The sequence below is a fragment of the Phyllostomus discolor genome, chromosome 14 (assembly GCF_004126475.2).
Source record: "Phyllostomus discolor isolate MPI-MPIP mPhyDis1 chromosome 14, mPhyDis1.pri.v3, whole genome shotgun sequence".
NCBI lineage: Eukaryota > Metazoa > Chordata > Mammalia > Chiroptera > Phyllostomidae > Phyllostomus > Phyllostomus discolor.
In genome coordinates, this window is record NC_040916.2 from 18,880,113 (window position 1) to 18,901,779 (window position 21,667).

Here is a 21,667-nt window from a genome sequence, read left to right on the forward strand (position 1 = left end):
TATAGTTGCTCAACACGGGTTCAAACTGGGGTCCCTTCCATGCAGATTTTGTCAATAAATATGCACAGTACTGTAAATAGATTTTCCTTATGATTTTCCTAACGACGTTTTCTTTTGTCTAGTTTTATTATAAGAGCACAGTGTGTAATACAAATACATGCAAAACATCTGTGAACCTACTGTTTACGTTACCGGTAAAGTTTCCTGCCGACAGCAGACTGTTAGTCTTAGTTCGGGGGGTCAAAAGTGGACTGAAAACTGCACGGGGGTCGGCACCGTGACCCCTACGGCTGAGCTGGCCCTCAGTGGTGTTTTCTGCATGGTGGTCACGGAGGGTTACAGGGAGGATCCCAGCATTCGCTCTGGGAGCGGCTGGCCTCGCCCCCACTTCTGCTGCTAGAACAGGACCACCAGGCCACACCTGGCTGCAAAGGAGGCTGGGACCTGTGGCCAAGCCTCTCCCAAGAATGAGAGGACACGGGTTTAAGGAGCAGGGGGCCCATCTCTGCCACCCCTTCCTAGTGCATCACACCTGTCTTATCACGAGTGCCCTCGTAAGAACACTTGACTGAGTGTTCTCCGGCGTTCAGTGTGAGGAGGAGGGAGCCAAGAAGGTCCAGGAGGCAAGGTTGCTGCTGTGGACACTGGGGCTGGGATCAAACCTCCTTGCAGATGGGAGCTCCAGTTGGAGATCAACCTCTTTGTCCCCTGGGGGGCCGATGGGCTGGGACGGGAGACAGGTTGTAATAATGATCCTGTTCACCCCGAGCTTTATAATCCCACAGTCCCAGCCTCTCCTGGGCCCCTCTGCAGAAGGCCCTGCAGGCCTCCCTCACCCTCGGCAGGCACCAGGCCCTGTGACAGACGGGCCCACAGGGGCCCTGGGCTCCGCCTGAAGCGGAGAGGGACATCCCTCCTCTGGGTGGCAAAGCGAGTGTGCAAACCGCTCCCTGGGGGGGTGGGGACCACTGTCCATGACTCAAACACCGAAGCAAGCCACACGCACGTGCTGCGACCCCTGAAGCAAGCGTTACTTTATTTGTGTCTAATTGGTGATTAAACAAAAGTGACTCCCTGCTGGTGCCCTCCCTCCTCTAAACGCGGTGACGATGACAGCCCAACCCGGCAGCCGGGAAGCCTGGGCCTGCCTGGTTCCCAGCCCCACGCCTCACTGCCGGCCGCCTCGCCCAGGCTCAGGGCCGGGCCTGCGCTCAGCACCGGGCTCAGGGTCCCTCTGCAGGGGACCCCACAGGAAGTCCTCTGTGGGTTCAGGACACATTTACCGAGCACTTGCTGTGTGCTGAGCACTCTGCACGGCCCCAGCCCCTGGGAACCCGTCACTGACGGGGCCGACAGCAGTGACAAAACAACCACACGAGCCACACGGTGAGAGGGCCCAGCGTGCTGAGGAGGCCCCAGGGAGGGCGGGGCCCAGCTCTGGGGGCTGGCTCTGTGCCAGGCTCCTCTGGGCCCCATTCCCGGCCTTGGGAGCTTCCCAGGACCCTAGTGCTCTAGACCCAGGCTCCTCTCTGATCCCCAGCACAGAGCCAGGCAGGGCCACGAGGCCACCACATGCAGACTTTCCCAGCGCCGACGGCTGCCTGGGCCTCTGAAGAGGACACGCTCCCACCCTGGTCAGTGGGACCTCCCCCTCCACGCTGGGCCCCGGCTGGCGACCGAATACCGACCTGTCCCCAGCAGAGGGAGGGGGTCTTCCGTGCAGCACAGCCCCCAGTCTTCCCAGCACCGTGACCGCGCTCGCTCACCTCCCCCAGCTTCCTCCCTGCCAGGCCTCTGGAGCGTTCCACAGACCTTCTGTTTCCCCTTCCACTCGGTGCCCTGCGTCAGGGCTCTTTGGAGAGACAACCAACAGGAGATCTGCCTGTCTACCTCTCTCTAAGGAGACTGATTACGGGGGGCTGACTCACGGGACTGTGGAGTCCCACAGTCTGCCATCGGTGGGCTGGGGACCCGGGAAGGACAATGGTGTAAGTCCCAGTCCAAGGAAAAGGGACCCATGTCCCAGCTCTAACACAGTCCCTCTCATAAACACACACACACACACACACACACACACACACACAGAATTCCTTCTTCCTCAACCTTTAACTCGACTCACAATCTGCACAGACTGATGGGGCCCGCCCACACCAGGGAGGGTGATCCGCTTTGCTCCGTCTGCCTGTTCGAAGGTTCATCTCATCCAGCAACACCCTCCCAGACACACGAGAATGATCTGCAGCCACATATCTGGGCACCTGGTGGCTTAGTCCAGTTGGCACATACAATGAACTGTCACCATGACCTGTCTCTCTTGCCTTCTTGACCCATCGCGTCATCTCTGGGCCACAACTCGCTCCCCTCCACCCCCCGTCGGTCTCCCTCAGCTTCTAGAACAACGAAAGCGAGCTGTAAGCCTTTTGCTGGTGGGGGGTCTTGCCTTCAGTCTAAAAAATGCAACATCTGTGAAGCACAGCAAAGCAACGCCCAGTCACACAAGGTTTGCCTGTGAGTGTTCATACCTCCCGTTCCTCCGGGAGGGGATGCCCTGTGTTTCAGATTCCCTGGGCACAGCCCTCCACCGCCACGGCTCTCCCGTCCCCACCCCCGCTGAGCTCGTTCTCAGACCTGCTCTCAAGAGTGCAGACCCCACTCGAGCCCACCCCCCGCCGCTGCCCAGCGCCTGCTCGCAGCTTGGTTAACACCACACGGGCGTGCGGGCTGCCCGGGCTACGGGGCTTCCTTTCCCTGTGGCAGAACGGGGCCGCCCAGACACAAGGAGACGCTGGGCTGTCCCCTCGCTGAGGAGGGGCTTTGTTCACCCTGGAAAGGGCTGCCAGGCCCGTGGACCTGGATTCTCGGGGTCAGGGATTTCCTGGAGACCCTGCCAGACTGGCTTACAGGTTGAACTCGGGCGAGGGTTCACCTACGGGGATACGGGAAATGACCGTAATAAAACAGTGCCTTCCCCAAGCACTCGGAATGTTTGTTTAATCCACACAACCGCCCTAAGAGGGAGGCGCTATCATTACTCCCGTTTTATAGGCGAGGACGCGAGGTGACTCAGAGCCGAGCTGTCCCGGAGTCGCGGAGCCTGGCGCGGCAGCTGTGACGGTGGCCCCGGCAGGCCGGCTGCCCAGCCGCACGTTCGGCCTCCTCCCCAGGGCCCCGCAGTCTCGGGACGAGGGCCACCACCTTCCTTGCGGAGGGAGGGCAGGCGTGGCCCACCCCAGACACGCAGCCCACGTGCCACGTTCCCATTTCCCACCCGACACTTGTAAAATCGGGGTAGCAGACACAGGTCCACGTGAGGCCCCTGCACACTGCAGAGGGGCTCCGTCCCGCCCCCTCTGACTCAGTGGCCCCGAGGAGAGGCCTCAGATAGCGGCCTCGGGGGACACAGGCCCACCGGTGGGGGGCTGCTGTGCAGGGGTGTCACAGAGCCTTCCCCTCGGGCAGAAATGGCCCCGTGACGAGGCCCCTCGGACCTCAATGGGTCACGCCCCCATCAGGAGGTCAACGACGGTAAATGAGTGGTTCACTTATTCGATACATCTGGGCCAACTGCCCGCTGGACTTGGGCTTGCCCGTGGCCGCAGGGCACGTCTCTAACAAGGACCCCAGACAGCCCTGGGCCACCCCTTCACGGAAAGCCCCCGCCTGCCCTGACAGGGCCAGTGTGGGAAGGGCGGCGTCCCCCTGGGGCCCTGGCGGGTCTGAGGGGGAAGGTCCGTTAGGTGCTGGGCAAGTGCACCCGGTAGACCTGCGCCCGAGGGTGCTGGGTGGGTGAGGGTAGGGAGGATGCTGCTGAGCTTCCACGATCCCCTTCGCTTCCTGTGGCTCATGCAAACCCTGTGTTTGTTCCTGGGCCACCGAGGGGCCTGCTGCTTCCTCCCCCTCTGTCCGGTGCCTGCCGGGGCTTCCTGACACAACACAGTGACACTCACGTCCTGGAAAGCAGGGCTGCCCTCCTCCCCTCCTCACCCACCTGTGCCCCCCGCCCCCGACCCCCTGCCCAGCATTCAGCATGGCTGGGCACCAGGCAGGGTCCTGGGTGGGAGTGGAACCCAGAGAGAACAATCACCGCAAGCCCCCCTAACACGAACCCTAACGCCGCCCCTGCACCGAGAGGTTGTGCCGTCCTTGGCCCCAGGCGAGTGCTTCGTGTCTAAGGCGCGGCCCCTGCTCTCACGGGGCTCACGGCCTAGAGGCCGGGCCGGCCCCCAGGGTGGCAGGGCCCCCACGCCATGCCGGGGTGCCCCGCGGGACCCTTAAGGCAAGAGAGGTGAGGACAGCTGGGTGAACGGCCGAGTGGCTGAGTGACAGGGTCCTGGCAGGGGCAGTGTTTTCCAGGCCGGGACCGCCGGGTGCTCTTCTGTCCCCAGTGGCGAGCGGCCCTCAGAGGCCAGGGCACAAGGGGCGGAGCTGCCGGGATGAAGTCATCCGAGGCCATCAATGCACAAGGGAGTACTCTGGCCGGGTGCTGCCGTGGGAGCATCGGTCATTCTTTCCCCTTCCCTCTGCCTTTTCAGAGAGCCGCGTGCCCTTTCCGGCGGGAAGGGTGGGAAGGGCGAAGGGCAGAATGAAGTCTTCCAGGCTTCGGTTTCCAAAAGCTTAGCCCCTGGGGGATGGAGGGAGCTCTGTGCATAAACAGGATACTGGGGGCAGGGAGGGCGGGAGGGAGGGAGGAAGGGGAGGAGGGCGATGGGGGGGATGCCTGGGCCTCTGGTCTGTGCCCGTCAGAGAGCACAGCCTGGACCTGTGTGCGTGTGTGTGTGGGGGGGGGGCTCTGGTCTCCCTGAGGTGGGGCCTGTAGCACCACTCCCCCCACCCCCACCTTGTGCCTCTCGGTGACCTGAGCTGGAATCGACGCCCTGCTCCTTCCCACCATGCCTTCAGCAAGTTGTTCCACTTCTCCCAGCCAAAGCCTTCTCCTCTGTCGGGCAGGGGGCCACGCTGGCCTGCCCCAGTGGGCGATGTGGCTGCCATGAGGGTGGCCGGGGCAGGGTGGGGTAGACTCTGACCCAGCCTGGCCTTCTGCCTCCCCCTTTTCTCTCCTCCCACGCCTGCCCCTCTGCCCCCGGGGACCCCAGAGGCCTAACCTAGCCTGCCCTCTGCCACCCACTGCCCACTGCAGCGGCCAGCCCCAGAGCGCGGCTCCCCTCCCCTGGCTCCGCCCCTCCGTTTCCTGACCCCTGCTGCCTCCCCTGCCACTTGCAGGGGGACGGGCATCTCTTCTGCTCTCTTCCGGCTGCACCCCCAGCCCCTCGCCCAGTGGCTGGCGGGCAGTAGGCACTGAACACGTATTTGTCTAGTAAAATCTGTCAGCTGGGGTCGGAAAGGGGAGGGGAGCGGAGAGAGACCAGAAGAGCAGGTGCAGCCTGCGCAGAGGTGAGGAGCCTTTCCACCGGCCGCCTGCCCTGTGCTGCAGCCATGGTGGCCCCGGGGCTGCGAGTGTCCCTCTGCGCAGCCGGTAAGGCCCCTCCACCCCCGCTACACGCGCGTGTGTGCACGCACCGGGCTCCGAGCACGCCCAGGGCTCCAGTCTGAGGGAAGGGGGCCTTTCCTGAGGTTCCCAGATTTGGGGGCTGACAGGGGAACAAAGCAGAAAACAATGTTTTAGGCCGTGAGCCCAGGCCCGGTGGGCCCAGGCGCCGGCTGCTCCCCTCGCCCTCCCCTCCCGAGTCCGCGGGCCCAGGGTTCCAGGGTGCACAGCCTGGGGCCTGCTGTTCTGCATCTCGGTTCACTCACTCACGTCCTCACTAACCAGCAGGTATTGGTGCTAAGCGTCTGGCTGGTGCCTGGCTTCGCCCAGCTGCCACTCGGCAAGGAGATAGCAAATACAATCACTGTGGAATGTGACCAGGGAGGGCGGTGAAGGAGATAAGTGGGGCGACCAGAAGGAATGTCTTGGAAAGGGCCTTCTGGCCGCAGGGGGTCAGGGCAGCACAGAGGGACCCGCTGGGGCTGGGAGTCCCAGAGAGAGGCCGGTGACTTGGGCCAGGGCGGCAGTGGGCCTGGAAAGAAGTGGAAAATTCAAGGAGGTTCAAGAGACATGTCAGCTACAGAACTGGCCACGTTTGCTGTGGGACTGGGTGTCAAGAATGAGGGAAAGGGAGGGACCCACGGTGACTCCTGGGTTGGGGCCGGAGATGCCGCCGGAGCGAGGGGTGCCACTTACTGCACTGGGGGGGGCAGGACAGAGCAGCCGGGAGGGTGAGTCTATGCCTACGGACAGAATGACAGCCAGAGGGATGCGTGCGTGGGGCTGGGTGGCAGAGGGCGGACTCTGGGAGGCCTCCGGACACCGAGTGGCACCGGGAAGTCAGCAGGGGCACGGGTGTCTCGCTGGAACATGAAATCCATCGCCTTGGGGGCCACAGCCAGTGATTTTAAACAGTCAAACGGAATGGGATAGAAATGTCAATGTGAACCACACACCATAAGAAAGAGTAATTTTTGTTTCTATTCCTTTTCTCCGACACAGTGATTCTCCAATTCTCCTTGGTGACAGGAGGCTTCTGGAACTCTGGTGGGTGTGAGGGCTCCGTTTCTTCTGGCAGGCGCCTTCCCGGTCCTTCCCCCTGTCCTCCCCCACCCCTTGCACACGGGACGCTCCGTGTACACAGTTCTCCCGTCTGACTTTCCTCTCCGAGGGCCTCTGGCTGGAGGCCGGTTCCTTAGGGCCCAGGACCCCCGGCATCCGGGCCCCGGGCCCTCATCCCCCTGGACCCCTCGCCCAGGGCACCTGGGCAAAGCAGAGCAGCCCTGAGCAGTTCTGTTTGCTGGGGTGCTGGCGACGGCGTGGAGTCGGGAAGGCAGGAAGGGAACGTGCAGGCCACGGGGTTGGTTTCCAGAAGTTTGATTCGCTCAGTAGTTTGCTCGTTCATTCATTCATTCATTCATTCATTTTCAGCACATCGAGCCCTTCTAAAGCACTGGGAGCTGGGAATGTAGGAGATGAATATGTGGCTTGTGCTTTGCTGCCACGTTGTCTGGATGTGGTGGTGGAGACATATAAGCAAAAAGGTCCTTTGGCCGGGGCTTTTTAAACGTTCCGATGCGGGTCCCAGAAAACCCAGACCCTTGCTCAGCGTGGCCCGAGCATCCGCGTGTTTGAAAGGCTCCCCAGGGGATCCTGCCGTGCAGCCCCGATTCCGAGCCCCTGTAACCTACGTCTGGGCAGTTCCGCGGGGTGGCTCAGGCCCTGGGCCTGGAAGCCACCGCACCCGCGGGCCCTGGGTCTGGGCTCTAACCCTTCCCACTGGGTGGTCTTGGCTGAGTCACTTAACTCTGGTCCTGGTTTCCTCAGCTGTCAAACAGGCACAGTGCCACTAGCCTAGGGCATTGTCAGAAGGATTCGAGGAGCTCAGGGCACATCGCTGGTGCTTAGTAAGCGAGATCTGTTGTTACTCAGCAGGACTGAGGGGCGCTGCAGCGCATGGGTAGGGCACCTACCCACCCAGAATGGGGTCGAGGGGTAAGGAGTTAGCTGGGCAAAAGGAAGGGGGAGATGAGGGGGTTGAGGGAGCACAAGGGGGTGGCCAGTCCTTCCAGACCCACCCAGAGAGAAGCTTGTGCAAAGGCCTGGAGACAGAGCCGCGGGCTCCTGGAGGGCCTGGAGGGCTCCTGGAGGGAGGGGGGTTGGGGAGAGGAGGCTGGAGAGGGCTGCCTGGGGCCCGGCCGAAAGGTCTCTGGGGACTAGGAGCGGGGTGGACGTGGCCGTTTGGTGACAGCCTCTCCTGCACCAGTCCTGCAGCTGGTGAGCAACGACAAGACCTTCTCGCGGGTGGAGGAGGAGCTGAGCTGGCCGGACGCCCAGCAGCACTGCCGGATGTACTACACGGACCTGGCCGACCTGGAGAGCGTGAACAGCTTGGAAGGGATGATGACTCTTTACAGCCTGGCCAAGGGCACCTCGGCGTGGATCGGCCTCTTCTTCGACGTGAACCTCGGCAGCCTGAGGTGGTCCAGCGGTTCCGTCTTCACCATCCCCGTGTGGAGCCCACTGCCCGTCCTCAAGAAGGGCATCTGTGCCACGCTGTACTCCGTGGCCCTTGCCCCCAGCCTGGGCACCGCCTCCTGCACAACTCAGAAGCCCTTCATCTGCTACTACGGTGAGCTCCCGGCCGTACTCCAGGCTGCTCTTCAAGAGCAGATGAAAGCGAGGGGGCTTGGGGCTTTCTGAGGATAACGATTACCTTAGCTCCATTTGCCACATTCCTCTCTGCGGAACTGAATTTCTATCCCTTCTGAGAAACATTTATCAATCAGGGCAGAGAAAAAGTAAAATCTGGGAAGTCCCACTTTGTCCCCTTCTTCTGCCAATAAAAGGTTGAGGGGAAGAGAAAAAACAAAGGGAGGAGAAAGGCAAAGACAGTTTGCGGGCCGGGGGGGGCGGTCATTTGCACCCATGCAGAAAGGAGAGAATCTGAGGTCTGTCACCGTCTCACCTTCTCAGACACAACACAGGGTGGTTGTGTCTGTCTCACGGGGGTGGGGGAGTGTGGGACAGCCACTCTCTGGGGGACCCCTGCTTCTGGGAAGTAGGTGGGTGCAGCGGGCTCTGGGGGTGTCTCTGCGGGAAATCCACCATCAGCAACTCGGTGCACAAGGTGCTGGTCCCCGTGCCCCCGGCTGGCCCCGCCGCCCAGGCGGCCCACTGCACTGACCTCTGTCTGAGGTCACCTCGGGGCGGGGGGGGGGGGGGGGGGGGGCAGTGGTGGACCAGGGAGCACTTTCCTGGTGAGAACTGCCGGTCTCTGCTTGTCGCAGTCAGTCAAGGCCCAGCTCAGCACCATAGCGCCCGACCCCTCCCACAGAGGCACAGAGGACCGAAGGCATGAGTCCCAGTTCTCCACCGCGCCTGCCTGGGGCCTTGAACTGTCGCCCACGGTGGCAGCCCAGGTTTCAGTGAGGATTCCGAATGCAGCGGGAGTGGCGGCCGAGGATGGGAGCCCCCCCTCCACCCCCCAAGGAAGGGTGTGCGAGGCACTTCCCCACACTCCCTCTGGTGTCCTTGGGCTTCACCTAGACGTCTGACTCCGCCCTCGTCTCCCCTCTCTGCCGAGACGACGAACTCGTAAACGTGGAAGCCGGACAGACCACTCCGCTTAGACCCACACATAGGTCCCTTAGAGTCACACCCCTTCGGTAGCCACCAGGCCCTGCCTGATCTCTGTGGCTTTGTCTCCTACTTCTCTCCCTGGCCGCACTGGTCGCTTGCCGCTCCCTGAACCCTCAGGGCCCCTTCCCGCCTTAGGACCTGGCCCCCGCCTGGCCGGGGTCTCCGGTCTCCCTTCCCCGCTCCCCGCGAGACGCGTCCTTCCCGTGTTCTCTCTGACCGCAGAGACGCCGCTTGTCTCCTTTCTGCCGTTTTTCTCGGGCCTAGAACAGCGTCCGCCACACAACAGAAGCGCCATAGATACATATTCACTAACTGCACGTAAATAGGGACACAGGGGCCTGTTGACCCGAGGTGGGCTTCCCCCAGCTTCCACACGGCAGCCCACTGCTGCCCGGTAACTCGAGCTGTTTCTGTTTTCCAGACCCCGCCAAGGGGTACGGCAGCTCCGTGGAGCCCGCTCTCAGCCTGACCACCTCTCCAAAGCCAGGTGCGCCCCAGGAGCCCCGCCTTCCCCTGGGCCCACCCACCAGGACGGGTGGGCGGGGCTACCCCCTCCGCCTGGCTGAGGGATCCCCTCCCTGCTTTGCTGCCCCCAGGCTGACGCCCCTGGAGGCAGTCAGTGCCTTTACTATTCAATGGACCCAGAGCAGGAGGTGACTTGATCGAGGGCCTCCAGCTAGACTGTGGCCGAGCTCCGGCTGCCTCCCAGCAGTTGGGATGACCCCCCACCCTACCTCGCTGGCTTGGGGGTGAGGGTGTGGGTGCCACCTCCTCACAGCCCAGGCCCATCCGGCTGGTGAGGGGGGTTTCCCCTCTGGATATCACCGCCCTGGCGTTTAAAAAGGTTCCCCTCCCTCTCTGGGGTAGAGACATTCTATGACAAAGGAAACGCACTCCCACTCAGCCCGTGCTGTGGAGTCGGTTTTCTGAGTGTTACGGGCCATGGGGCTGTAGCGTGGAAGTGACCGTTGTCCAAGGCAGGCACACCTGCGTGAGACGCTCACCTTGCCACGCAATGAGGCCTGAGTTGGGGCCAGTTGCCACCTCCGGGGGCTTTCTTCCCTCCCCTGTAACTTGAGGTTGGTAGGACCCACTTCTCAGGTGATAGTGAGGATTCAAAGGGGATGTGTCCACACCCATCGCTCAGGGCCGGTGAGCAGTAGGTGCCGAAGGACGGCTAGCTTTCAACGCCAGTTTAGAGAGGGAACTGAGGGACCCGCAGGCAAAGCCTGATGGGCTCCGGGAAATGGGTTTGGGTCGGAGAGTCGGGGGCAGGAGGGAGGGCCCATGTGAATCTGAGATCGTGACTCCCAATTCTGCAAGCAGAGCTGTTTCCTCTCTCGGGTCTCCGGGATCAACCCTCAGGCGGTGCCAGAGCACGCCCTCTCCAAACCTCCGCCGAGGGGCATCACAGCCGTGCGGTCTCTCTGTTCTTGGCCCCCAGCGGTGGTCCAGATCGGCCAGCGGACCTTCCGGCGGTATGAGCAAGGAGTGACGTGGCTGGCGGCCCTGCTGCGCTGCCGTGCCCACCACACGGACCTGGCCGACCTGCAGGCGGTGACGGAGGAGGACGCCAAGGGGGCCCTGAGGTCCATCACCAGTGAGACGGAGGCCTGGATCGGCCTCTACTTCGACGCGGCCTCTGGGTCTCTGAACTGGTCCAGCGGCCTGGGCGCCAGCATCCCCAAATGGCTGCGGGTGCCCCAGTTCGGGACGGGGCTGTGTGCGGGGCTCGGCACCTACTACAGCTACGCCCCCAGAGTGCGCTCACAGGCCTGCTCTTCCCTGCGGCCGTTCATCTGCTTCTACGGTGCGTGGGGGTCCGCCCCACTGGCCCTCGGCCCGCCAGGGCGGGACGGGGATGGGGAATGGGTTTGCCTGGCAGCAGGAGACGCTGAGCGTGGACCTAAGGAGGCCCTCCCAGTCCGAGGGTGACGGAGTCCCGGAGCAGTGTGTACGTGAATTCTGGGAGCTCCTTAAAGAGTGGCCTGGGGCCCCACGTGGCCTCAGGGCATCAGTGTTAGCGACAGGAATGAGTCATCGGCAATGAGGTGGCTGGAAGCCCGGCTTTGGTCCCACTCACACGGACTGTGCCGCCTGCTGGAAGTAGGTCTAGGGCCGCGGCTCCGAGCCTCCCCTTCCTCCTCCGGAGAACAGGTTCCACAAAAGGGACTGAGGACCCACTTCCCAGGGCCCCTCCGAAGACAGCTGAGGACGTCTGTGAAGACCTGGCAGGGCCCCTGGCACCGAGGAGGCCCCCGCCAGATATCAGGGGCTGTCGTTGCTGTCACCGAGACTGCATGGGAGCCGGCCGTGACCCTGGTCCCCCCATTCCACCCCCTGGTCCTTCTGGGTCTGCGTGCAGGATGTCTCCTCAGCAGCAGGCCTCGCTCCCTCATCTTTTCTCTTTTTTTTATTTTTCCTCCCGGCCTTCCTTTTTTTTTGGTAACAGCTTTTTGGGGGTGTGATATAACTAATGAACACACCTTAAAATTCACTCTTTTGAAGTGTCTGGTTCAGTGGGTTTCAGCACAGCCCCAGGATTGTCCAATCAGCATTATCTAATGTTACACATTTTTTTATCAGCCCCAAAGAAACCCCTTCCCCTGTGAAACAAGAACACCGTGTCCTTCCTGGGGGAGCCGTTGTGAGGATTAAAGACGTGAAAGTCCCTCTCCCTGGGTTGGTGCAGGTCAGAGTACGGTGACACAGGCGCCCTCCTGGGCGTGGTTGCTGTGGTGGAGGCTGGCCCCCGGCGGTGCCCCTGCCAGGCCCGGCGTGTGTGTCCGACCTGGGGGAGCTGCGGGCCCCTCACACTCCTGCTGGTCTTTGCTTGCAGACCCCGCCATCGGACACCGGGCGTCGGCGGCGCTCCCCCAGCTTAGCTACATCCCCCCCTCAGAAGAGACCGTGGGGACGACGTCCAGCCCAGGTACGCTCCCCGGTGTTCTGCTCTGTAGGGGCGCTGGCCCAGGCCTTGGTTGGGTCCCGGGGTGTCCAGGGCCCGGGAAGAGTAGAGGGCGGTGTGTAGGCAGCAGTGCCAGGTGGGTCCCACGGGTGCTCCCAGAGGGACTGGGGAGAGGCCGGAACAGAGGTGAGCCAAGGGCCACTCACACAGAGGGGGATTTCCCTGTGCCCCCCACCCGGCTGGCAAGCTGGGGTGGGGACAGGGAGGCCTCGGTCACCGTCAACCTCCCCCCATGAACTGGGCCACGGAACGTGCAGTTCCGGGACCAGGAGACCCACGACAGGCAGGGCAGCCTCCCAGGTGAGGGGACCAGGGCCTGAGACACGAGCAGAAAAATCATCAGAGGCCTCCGAGGCCGGGTGCCCAGAGAGAGGCGGTGAGAGAGGGGCCGCTGGGACCCCTTCTAGCGCCAGGCTCATCTTCTCAGACGAGGGCCGAGCCATGGGGACGCTGCGGTGGCGACATGGCTGGGGATGACAGCGACAGCATGTTCCTTGAGCATTTTAAAATTCCTGCAACATCTTCACGGCTATTGCCCCTCTTTGCTTCCCCTGGATTCGAAGCCAAGTAGGATCACTGAGGGCAAACGCACAGTTGCCCTGGCTGGCTTCTTCCCAGATTCCTGCCCCAGACGAAAGTGTTACTGCCTTTTTGGAGGACACGGAGAAACTGAAGGGACGTGCTCACAGCGCTTTGTTCATTCTGGGGACGCAGGGAAAAGGCAGGGCCTGTTCTGAAGGAGATGACAGCCGCTGGGGAGGCAGTGGTGAAAGGCGGTGTTGCTTGTGTAGTCTCAGGCATGACGGGGACACAGAAGGGACAGGCCCAGCCCTTGGAGGTACCAGAGGATTTCCCTCCCGGAGGGGGTGGTTTTGCACGCAGAGGTGTCAGCTTGCAACGGGGACTGGAGGTGGGTTCGGTGGAGCTTGCAGGTAGGAGCTGCAGGTGGACCGGGGTGCTGACGGGAGGCCCAGATCCTGCAGGTGCCACCTTCTCTGAGTGGTCCCTCACCCCGCAGGCCACAGCGCCAGGGGCGTCTGCGGTCAGATTTGGTTCAGGAGCACGGAAGAGCATGTCTTCTGCTCTCCATGTAAGGAAGGTCTCAGCTGACTCCCGGCGGCCCCACGCCCGCTGGCCACCCAGGCCGGCGGACCCGGCAGGTTCAGGTGGCCCTCCCACCTGTCACAGTGGGTGTGTAGGGTCGGGCACCCGGAGCCGCAGGGCCGCTGCAGGGTCCTGAGGGCCACAGCCCCGCGTGGGGTTCCTCCCTCCTGTCTGTGGCCCACGTGTCTCTCCCCAGCCGCGCCGCTGGGCGACCCCGCCGGTATTCACGGAAGCCCCTCTCCTGCCGCAGGGACCAGCGCCTGCCCCGAGGCTCCCACAGCCCGCCCCAGAGCTCTTGCCTCCGAGGTCCCTGTTGCTCCCTAGACGCCAGGAGCTGTGGCCCCGTGGGACGCCTCTGTCCCCAAGGACGGACCCTAGACCACTCTGCTCACTGCCCAGAGTGCGTCCTTGCGCACCACGGGACCCCGTGACCAACTGCAAGCCCATGACTCCGTGGGAGGCAGCGACAGGCCCCTGGCTCGTCTCCCTGCCCCCACCCAGTGGTGCCTCAGTTTCCCCCAGGGTGGCGGTACCCCTGAGTCAGCCACATACCTTCAGTGGGTCGTGTGCCCCTGGGCCACCTGGGAGATTTCTGGGGCCTTCCGGTTCAGGGGATCCTGCTGGGCTGGACAGCCCCCTGCGCACTTCATGCGCAGGGACTGCTGGGAGCCGGCCAGGGCCGCACTGAGTGCCCTTCCACGTGCAAAACTGGGTCTTACCAACCCCACGTGGCCTGGCCCCAGAGCCGGGCTCCTGTTTCGGGAGCCCCAGCCCTCGCCTCCCTGCCCAGGTGCAGCTGGTTGAGACCCGGCAGGTGGGGGTGTGCCGAGCCACAGGCTCCCGCCCTGGACTGCATACCTGTCCACTCTCCAGGGTATTCTGACCGCCAGGGTCCCCACTCACCCTCCCAAACCCCCTGATAATCGTTTAGGGTGGGTGACCTGGGGGAGAAACTACCTACGTGGCTGCAGGAGAGTGACTGTGGGAATGTCGGCTGTGGGAATGTCACTACTCACTGCGTGGCCTTGGTCCAGTTTCCCAACCTCTCGGAACTGCGTCTCCCTCATCTTTAAACTGAAGACAATTACTGTCGCTGAGAGTCATCTTTCAGTGCCTGCCGTCTGGCAGATACTCAGTGGTAGTTATTACCACTTGAGTCTCAATTCACTGGTGAGATGATTAGTGGTTCATTCATCTCTTCTGTCCTTACCTTATTGGACAGACAGGGCTGGCCTCGTTCTCCTCTTATTAATTATAAATGATTGTGAATGGTCGCAATCACGAATCAGGGAGACTGCGGAGTCTCAGAGGCTCAGGGACCACGTTATACGCCTCCTGCGTGTTTCCCAAGCCCAGCACAGTGTTTTGTGTGTTGGTAGATGATTTAATTCAACGATCGTTTCCCGAGGGTCTGTTCTGAGGAAGGCATTGAACTGTGGCTACCACGGCCACCAGGACCTCTCCCTGTGTTTAAAAGCGCTTAGGCTAACAGGGGCTGATAGAGACCGCCGGGCCGCCTGGGGGCGCTGCACTGACATTCTGCCCCGAGAAGGGGGTGCGGTAGTCCCCTGCCCCCCATCCAGGCTTTCACAGCTGAGTTTGTTAGCTGTGGTCAACCCACGGCCAAAAATAAGCATTCGATGGAAATTTCCAGAAATGAACAATTCGGAAGTTTTACATTGTGCCGTGGTGCTCTGAGTGGCAGGATGAAATCTCGGGCTGCCCCCCTCTGCCCACACTGGACAGCAGCGATTATCACCAGGGGTGCCGCCAGAATGTTTACAATGTGTGACACCTGGCTGTTCAGTCGGGGCACCCACCCCTTTTCCTTTCGGCTAGCCAAAAAAAAAAAAAAAAAATGACAACAGCCAACACAACAATAGCTGTTTGGTGTGAATTAATCAAAATTCTACCCATTTTTTGGTCAGATTGGCAAAATATATACTTTTTGGTGTGCTGCAGAATTTTAGTAATTAGTTCGTGTGCCACGAGGTGAAAAAGGTGGGAAATCGCTGAGACAGAAAAGACCACATCTACAAAACTTTTATGATACTGTATAGTTATAAATGTTTTATTTTCCTACTCACTGTTATCTCTTTGCTTAATTTATAACCTAAACTTAGCGTATGTTAGGGTCTGGTCCTCTCCCCGGTTTCAGGCGTCCACAGAGGCAACGGGAGTGTGTTCCCCAGGGACACGGGGGACCGCCGTAACCAGACAACAGTTAGTGGGGGACTTCCTCAGGCAGCAAGGAGTAGAAGGTCCTTCCTGGCAGAGTGATCGGCAGGGACCAAGACAGGTAGATGGAAGGTGTGTGGTTTGGGAACGGCAGGCAGTCTGATGTGAGCGGATGTGGGTCAGATTTGGGGGAAGGGCGGGGAAGGGGTGAGTGGAAAGAGGTAGCCTGGGGCCGGATCCCCAAGGGCCTGAGCCTGCAGCCGGCGGCGGTGGGGCCCTCGGAGGCGCCTGGCCAGTGCGCAGAACGCTCCGGCCGGTAGTTAACAGAAGCCGGGGGAGTCGTGGTGACCTGGGACGAAGGACCGTGTTGAGATGCCCTAGAAAGAAGCAAGACTCCACCTTCCACAGGCAACACGGTCACAACAGTGATGGAGGGGTATCCGTGGACCGAAAGGACAAGTGGGAAAGTGTTCACGGTGGTTATATTCGGGCGATGCAATGTGAGTGAGTGTTTCCGGACTTCACAGATAATTCATTTAACCAGAGGCACTCACGGTGCTCGGGCGGGGAAAGAGGAGGTGGTCGGGGGCGGAGGTAGGGCTGCCTGTGCGGGACAGACTGACGGATGCGGTCGGGGGGCTGGGGTGGGGGGTGGGACCGGGCCAGGTGGGGAGGGGCAGCAGGGGAGGGCACACGAGGGGCCGGATTTCCCGGCGTGTACGAGTGACAGTCACTGAAGCAATGTGAATGCAAACACGTTTAGAGAGAAATGCCCGGCTTTGTTCGCTTTATCACAGAAATGCAAATGAAGAGCAAGATGCATTTTTCCCCGTAACTTTTTTCTACTTACCTGTTAGGCAAAGATTTAAAAGGGCGATAAAGCCGATGAGAACCTGCGAGAACCGGCGCTCGCAGACACTGGCGAGGGGAGGGGAGGGGCTGGCGCCGCCACCCTCGCAGTGCGAGTCCGCTCGGGAGGCGCGTACCCTTCCGCGCAGCACGCTGCCCGTGGGCCCGTATTCAGGACACGTGCACCAGGAGCACACGTGTCCACGCACTCTCCACACACGGCTTGCTGGGGCAGCCTTGTTTATCACAGTGGACAACTGCAGGCAATCTAAGGTCCACTGAAAGCAAACTGGTTAAATGACTTCGGGTACATTCAATGAAATGCTGCGCGGCCTTTAAGGGAAATAAGGTAGATCCTGACTCAAAGGAAAAAAGTTCAGGTTAACAGTGGCTGTCCCTGGGCTGGGGGAAGAATACCTTACATACTTTACAACAAAATACCCTAAAAGCAAATAGTTATTTCTATATTTTAAATAAAAGGACACCTGCAAGGCACTGACAGGACTTTGGCGACTGAGCCTGAGAGCCAGTGACGGGGGTAAGGGAGCAGCCGAGGGTGCCCGGGGTGGCTGGCCGGGCCTCAGCAGATGGGCAGCCACACAGGGCAGAGGAGGCTGCTGGGGGTGGGGGGCAGAGGAGGCTGCTGGGGGTGGGGGGGCAGAGGAGGCTGCTGGGGGGAGGCTGAGCTTGGCTCTGGTACACTCTGAGTTTGAGGTGCTGCACCTTGATGGAGATGTTGGGGGCCCCTGGGTGCTAGCCATGGTGGGGCAGCAGCTCAAGGGCTGGTTCCCCCGCCCAAGGGGGGGCACGTCAAGACTGGAAGGTTCCTGTCTGCAGCACCTGTGCGCCCGGCAGGGGCGGCCTGTGCCCGTCTCCCAGCACGGGGTGGTCACCGACCTCAGACCCCCCTGCTCCCGGCGATCTTTGCAGTGACTCCTCTATTTCCCCTCCCACAGCCGTGCCCAGTGAAGGAGGTGGCGCTGGCGTAACAGACACAGCCACGGCCACTCAGGCCCAGCACGTGAGCACATCCAACCACCCGAAGCTGCAGGAAAAAGCTACAGCATCAGAATCAGGTAACTGCTTCTAGTCACCAAGTTCCTACTCTCGTCAGCCGAGCAGTTCAATCTGACAGCCACCCTTTAGCGCAGAGTACCCGAGACCTTGCTTAGAAAGACAGCGTGACACGTTGGGAGGGTTGCGAACAGCTATTAACAGGGGGAACGGGACCAGGGCCCTGACTATGGTGAAAACACAGGGAGCGTCTTCCTCCCTTCGGAATCTCCTGCTTCTCACCTGCAAAAGGGGACAACAGGCACCACCCTGCCTAGGTCCCAGGGCGGCTGCAACACCCAGGGGGGTGATTATGTGCTTTGTAAACTATCAGCGGCTGGACAAATACACAGCAGTCCGGGGTTGTGGGCTGGTTGGTGGCTCCTGGGGTGACTTCCAGTGTGGCTCACAGCCCAAGGCTGAGCTCGGTCACAGGCTCAGAGGACTTGGAGCTTCCTGGGGCAGAGTGGCCCTTACAGACGTGGGCCCGAGGAGGGGCGCGTATTTCCAGCGCGGCGTGCAGCACCTACTTTCACTAGAGTTATCAGAGGGGAGGGGGGACACACAGAAGGGAAAACCACTGCCTGGTGGGGGAGGGGACCAGCATCACCCACGATGCAAGACTCTCCTTCTCGCCACTGGCCGCTCGGTCCCAATCAGGGCTGAGCTGTCCCCTGCTCAGTAGCTTCCTTTGTCCCCCTCTGTGCAACCTGAATCCCCACACACCTACTACGGTGCCCAGTGTGTGCTCCTGATGGCCGAGAACTTGATATTTTCTTTTTTTTAAAAGATTTTATTTATTTATGTTTTTATAGAGGGAAGGGAGGGAGAAAGAGAGAGAGAGAAACATCAATGTGCGGTTGCTGGGGTCTGTGGCCTGCAACCCAGGCATGTGCCCTGACTGGGAATCGAACCTGCGATGCTTTGGTTCGCAGCCTGAGCTCAATCCACTGAGCTATGCCAGCCAGGGCGAACTTGACATGTTCAAGCGGCAAGAAGGTAACTCCCCCCGATCCAGGCAGCACGTTCTTTTCCAGGGCGGACCTTCGGGATCCTGAAGGCAGACTTCACCCTCCCAGCTACGGCGGACCCAGAGGACATGAAGGAGCAGTTTCTGAGTGAGGTGAGTCTCCGCCCGCTTCGGATGGGGACCAGTCAGGCGGCTGAACAGGGCGAGGCGATGCTGTCGAAACCCAGACAGCGAGAGTGGGGAGGCTCTGCGAAAGGAGCCCGTCTGTCCCCGCCGCCATCACTGTGGCTCAAGGTGAAAGACGGCATCATGGGCTGAGGTCTTTTCAGGCCTTTTTCTTACCCTCGCCCCCAATTTCCCTGAGCTCACAAACAAACAGACAAACCAACAAAGGCAGCGTAGTCAGGAGGACCTGAATTGAGGTCTTGCCTTTCCACTCATCAGTTAGTTGAGTGACCTTGGGCGAGCAACGCCATCTTTCTGAGTCTCGGTTTCCCCGTGAATTAGGAATGACAGTCCCTAACTCATATGGTTGGTGCTATGATTCAGTGAGTTATTCCAAGTGCTTAGCAAACTGGCACGCGGTACGTGCTGAACAAACATAAACATTGGCTCTAATAATCGTTATCGACATCATTCTCGTTCACGGCATGCGTTTCTTCCAGGCTTTTTTCCCTTGTTTGTTTGTTTTTTTTTTTAAGTACATGAGATAGGAGACTGTCAAGAGGAAGAATTATTCATCAATATTGTGACAAGAACCTCAAGCTGATTTCAAATACGGCCTCAGGGCACACATTTCAGTTATATCAGAGAACCCTGTAATATCAGAGCCAGAAGGGTCATCCTTGAGGGTCATCCAGCCCAAACCGTAATTTTATGAACGAGGAAACGGATTGGCATGTATCTGGTCGCTCACGGCACTGGCCTCACGGGCCACAGGGAGACACCCGGACCGTGTATTCTGGAGCCTCACGAACCCGAGATGCCGGAGGGAGCAAGGGGGTGCCGGTGCGTGCCCAGCAGGGAACAGGGCGGGGAGCTGGGGCGCTCCCACTGCCTTTTGCTCTTGAAGGGAGAACAGGTGCTGGAGATGCAATTCAGCATCTGATACTTTTTATTTTTTTTTTTTTGGAAAAGTGCAAGTAATAAGACTGCAGTGCTGAGTACAGGTCTATGAAAGTCAAGGACTTTCTGGGGGAGGGGTGGGAGGGCCACACCAGAAGCCATCTGCCGTCTGTTTTAAATCAAAGCCAGTCACAGGAAGATCGGGGTCAAAACGGGTGATTCTGCCTCCCGGTCACCTTCGCTGGACTGCACCTATCCCTTGTTCATGCAGAGAATCTCTACCTCGTAGATTTATAAAGAACGGAACTGCTGGGGACCAGGTGGGCGGAGGGGAAGGTCTATCACCAGTTTTAGCAGCATTTTAACATTCCAAACAGAAGGCAGGCACTGGAGGCCAACTGACCGCAGCTCCAGGGACCGGGACAGAGAAACGTTGTCTCACACACACACACACACACACACACACACTTGTGCATGCTTGTGCTCAGAGCCCCACGGGACAAGTGGCTGTAAACCCTGGCTGAGGCTGGACCCCGCCTCCCGGGATGTCCACAGGAAGCCTGGCCGCAGCCCTCGGACGGCCCTGTGGACTCGGCCGGTGTGGAACCCACAGGCGCCCCCGCCGCTACTTTCTAACAATTCCAAAGTGACTCTGACGACCAGTCCCGACTGAGAAGCACCGACTGAGTCCTTCGCTTTAGCCTCCTTTGTCATCAGGCTTTCTCATTTTGGCGGGGGCGGGGGCGGGGAGGGCAAGGTGGTGGAGATGACGAGGTCACAGGGAGTAGTAACAGTTTCTCTCCTTTCGGTGTTTCAGATCCAAGAAGTCCTAAAGCTGACGCTGGGTCACCAGTGGTTCAGGCTGACGTGGGTCGGCCACGAAAGAGACAAAAAGTAGCTCACGCTTGCTCATCCGCGGTCTCCTTCTCACGCGGTCTTGTCTGGGTTTGGGTGGATCTGTGTTCTTTGAATGTCAAGCAGCCCAGAATGAGAAGGAACCCCAGAGCCCTGGAGAGGCCAGGCTAAGGGTGGACCTTAGATCCCCTCCCAGCTCCAGAGAAAACCACACCGGCAACCCGCACCCCTGGCACTTTGTAGAATGCGGCAGGGGAACCAGAGGAAGGGTCTGAGAACACTAACTTTGAGGACGACACGCAAACAAGAACAGAAAACCAGAAACTCTGAAACCAACCCCATGGACCTGGGGGACTAGGACAGGGCAGTGGTGGTCTGGGACACTAATGGGGCCACGCTTCCAAACACAGCGGGTCCCTTCTTCCCCGGCGACAACCTACTACAGGGGTTTCAAATTCTCCAGGACGAGGCGCTCTCTGGGGCGTTAGCACAACACCACACTAGATGTTCCTGCTATTTGTCCCGAATCTAAATATTTCTTCCCTGTGAGTTGGGGAATTCTGAGGCGTTGTTCTTAATGTTAAAATATACCTTCAGAAGAATGTTCCTTCGAACAGTTTTTTTTCTGGTTTCTCGCCAAGGGTCCTAATCCCCCAGAGACGCGCACGAAGTAAGAGAGTAATATGTCACGTGCCACGGCAATGTTAGTCTGAAATGTTTAAAGTTTATTCATATTCTTTGTAGGATTATCAATAAAAGACCTCAAACGCATCGATATCTGTACATGTACAAGAACCATCAAAATGTATTCACAGAACAAAAATAAATCTTCTTTAGAACAAACCCAGGTGATGAAATGCGGGTGTGGGTCTCTCACATGGGGAGCGGTCTAAGTGCTACCAGCACAAAAATATGGCTTTGAAAAGAAAATAAAACCTTGGCTTCTGTTTTCCTAAGGTGTATATCTCTCTCGAAATAAAAAATAAATTATTTAGAGCTACCGTTGTAAAATAGTTCTGTGCACCAACACACTTTTATTAAGGCCCTGGAGATGGGAAGGGAGAGCGACTTTAGGAGGTGACCTCCTCGCAGGGGTGACGGCGGTGCGCCGCGCTGCCGGCCGCCGGGGCCGGTCTCAGGGTGACTGGGGACTGCCCCAGCACCCAGCGCTCAGCGTGCCGGCTCTCCTGTCTGTCTCAGCTTTTCTGCGGGGTGACGGTCACGGGGTTGATGAGCACTTAAGCTCTGGGTGAACCGGGAACTGAAATCGGCCCCCTGGGAGCTCAGAAACGACGCGGGTGTGATCTTTATACACGCACAGGGGTGCCCCGGGCAGCTAGCTGCTGGAGGCCTCTACGACACAGCTTCGTGGGACTCGCTCCGACAACGGGGAAAGCGGGGTGAGGGCCCCAAACTAAAAAACTCCCCGGGGAAAAACGGCGGCATCTGAATGGGAAATAAGAACCGAGTCAGAAATTAAAATGCATGATGAAATGTG

The 21,667-nt window shown here is 59.8% G+C and overlaps 1 protein-coding gene across 1 annotated transcript; it reads left to right on the top strand.

Moving 5' to 3' along the window:
* The first annotated feature begins 5,233 nt into the window (after window positions 1-5,233).
* On the top strand, window positions 5,234-21,088 carry CLEC20A (C-type lectin domain containing 20A). Its single transcript, XM_036015760.1, has 10 exons — window positions 5,234-5,473; window positions 6,488-6,532; window positions 7,752-8,117; window positions 9,549-9,614; window positions 10,572-11,058; window positions 11,820-11,905; window positions 11,967-12,059; window positions 17,183-17,302; window positions 18,317-18,402; window positions 20,132-21,088. Exons 1-10 carry the CDS (start codon window positions 5,434-5,436, stop codon window positions 20,210-20,212), a joined length of 1,470 nt encoding a protein of 489 aa, XP_035871653.1. The 5' UTR covers window positions 5,234-5,433; the 3' UTR covers window positions 20,213-21,088.
* Window positions 21,089-21,667: the final 579 nt, after the last annotated feature.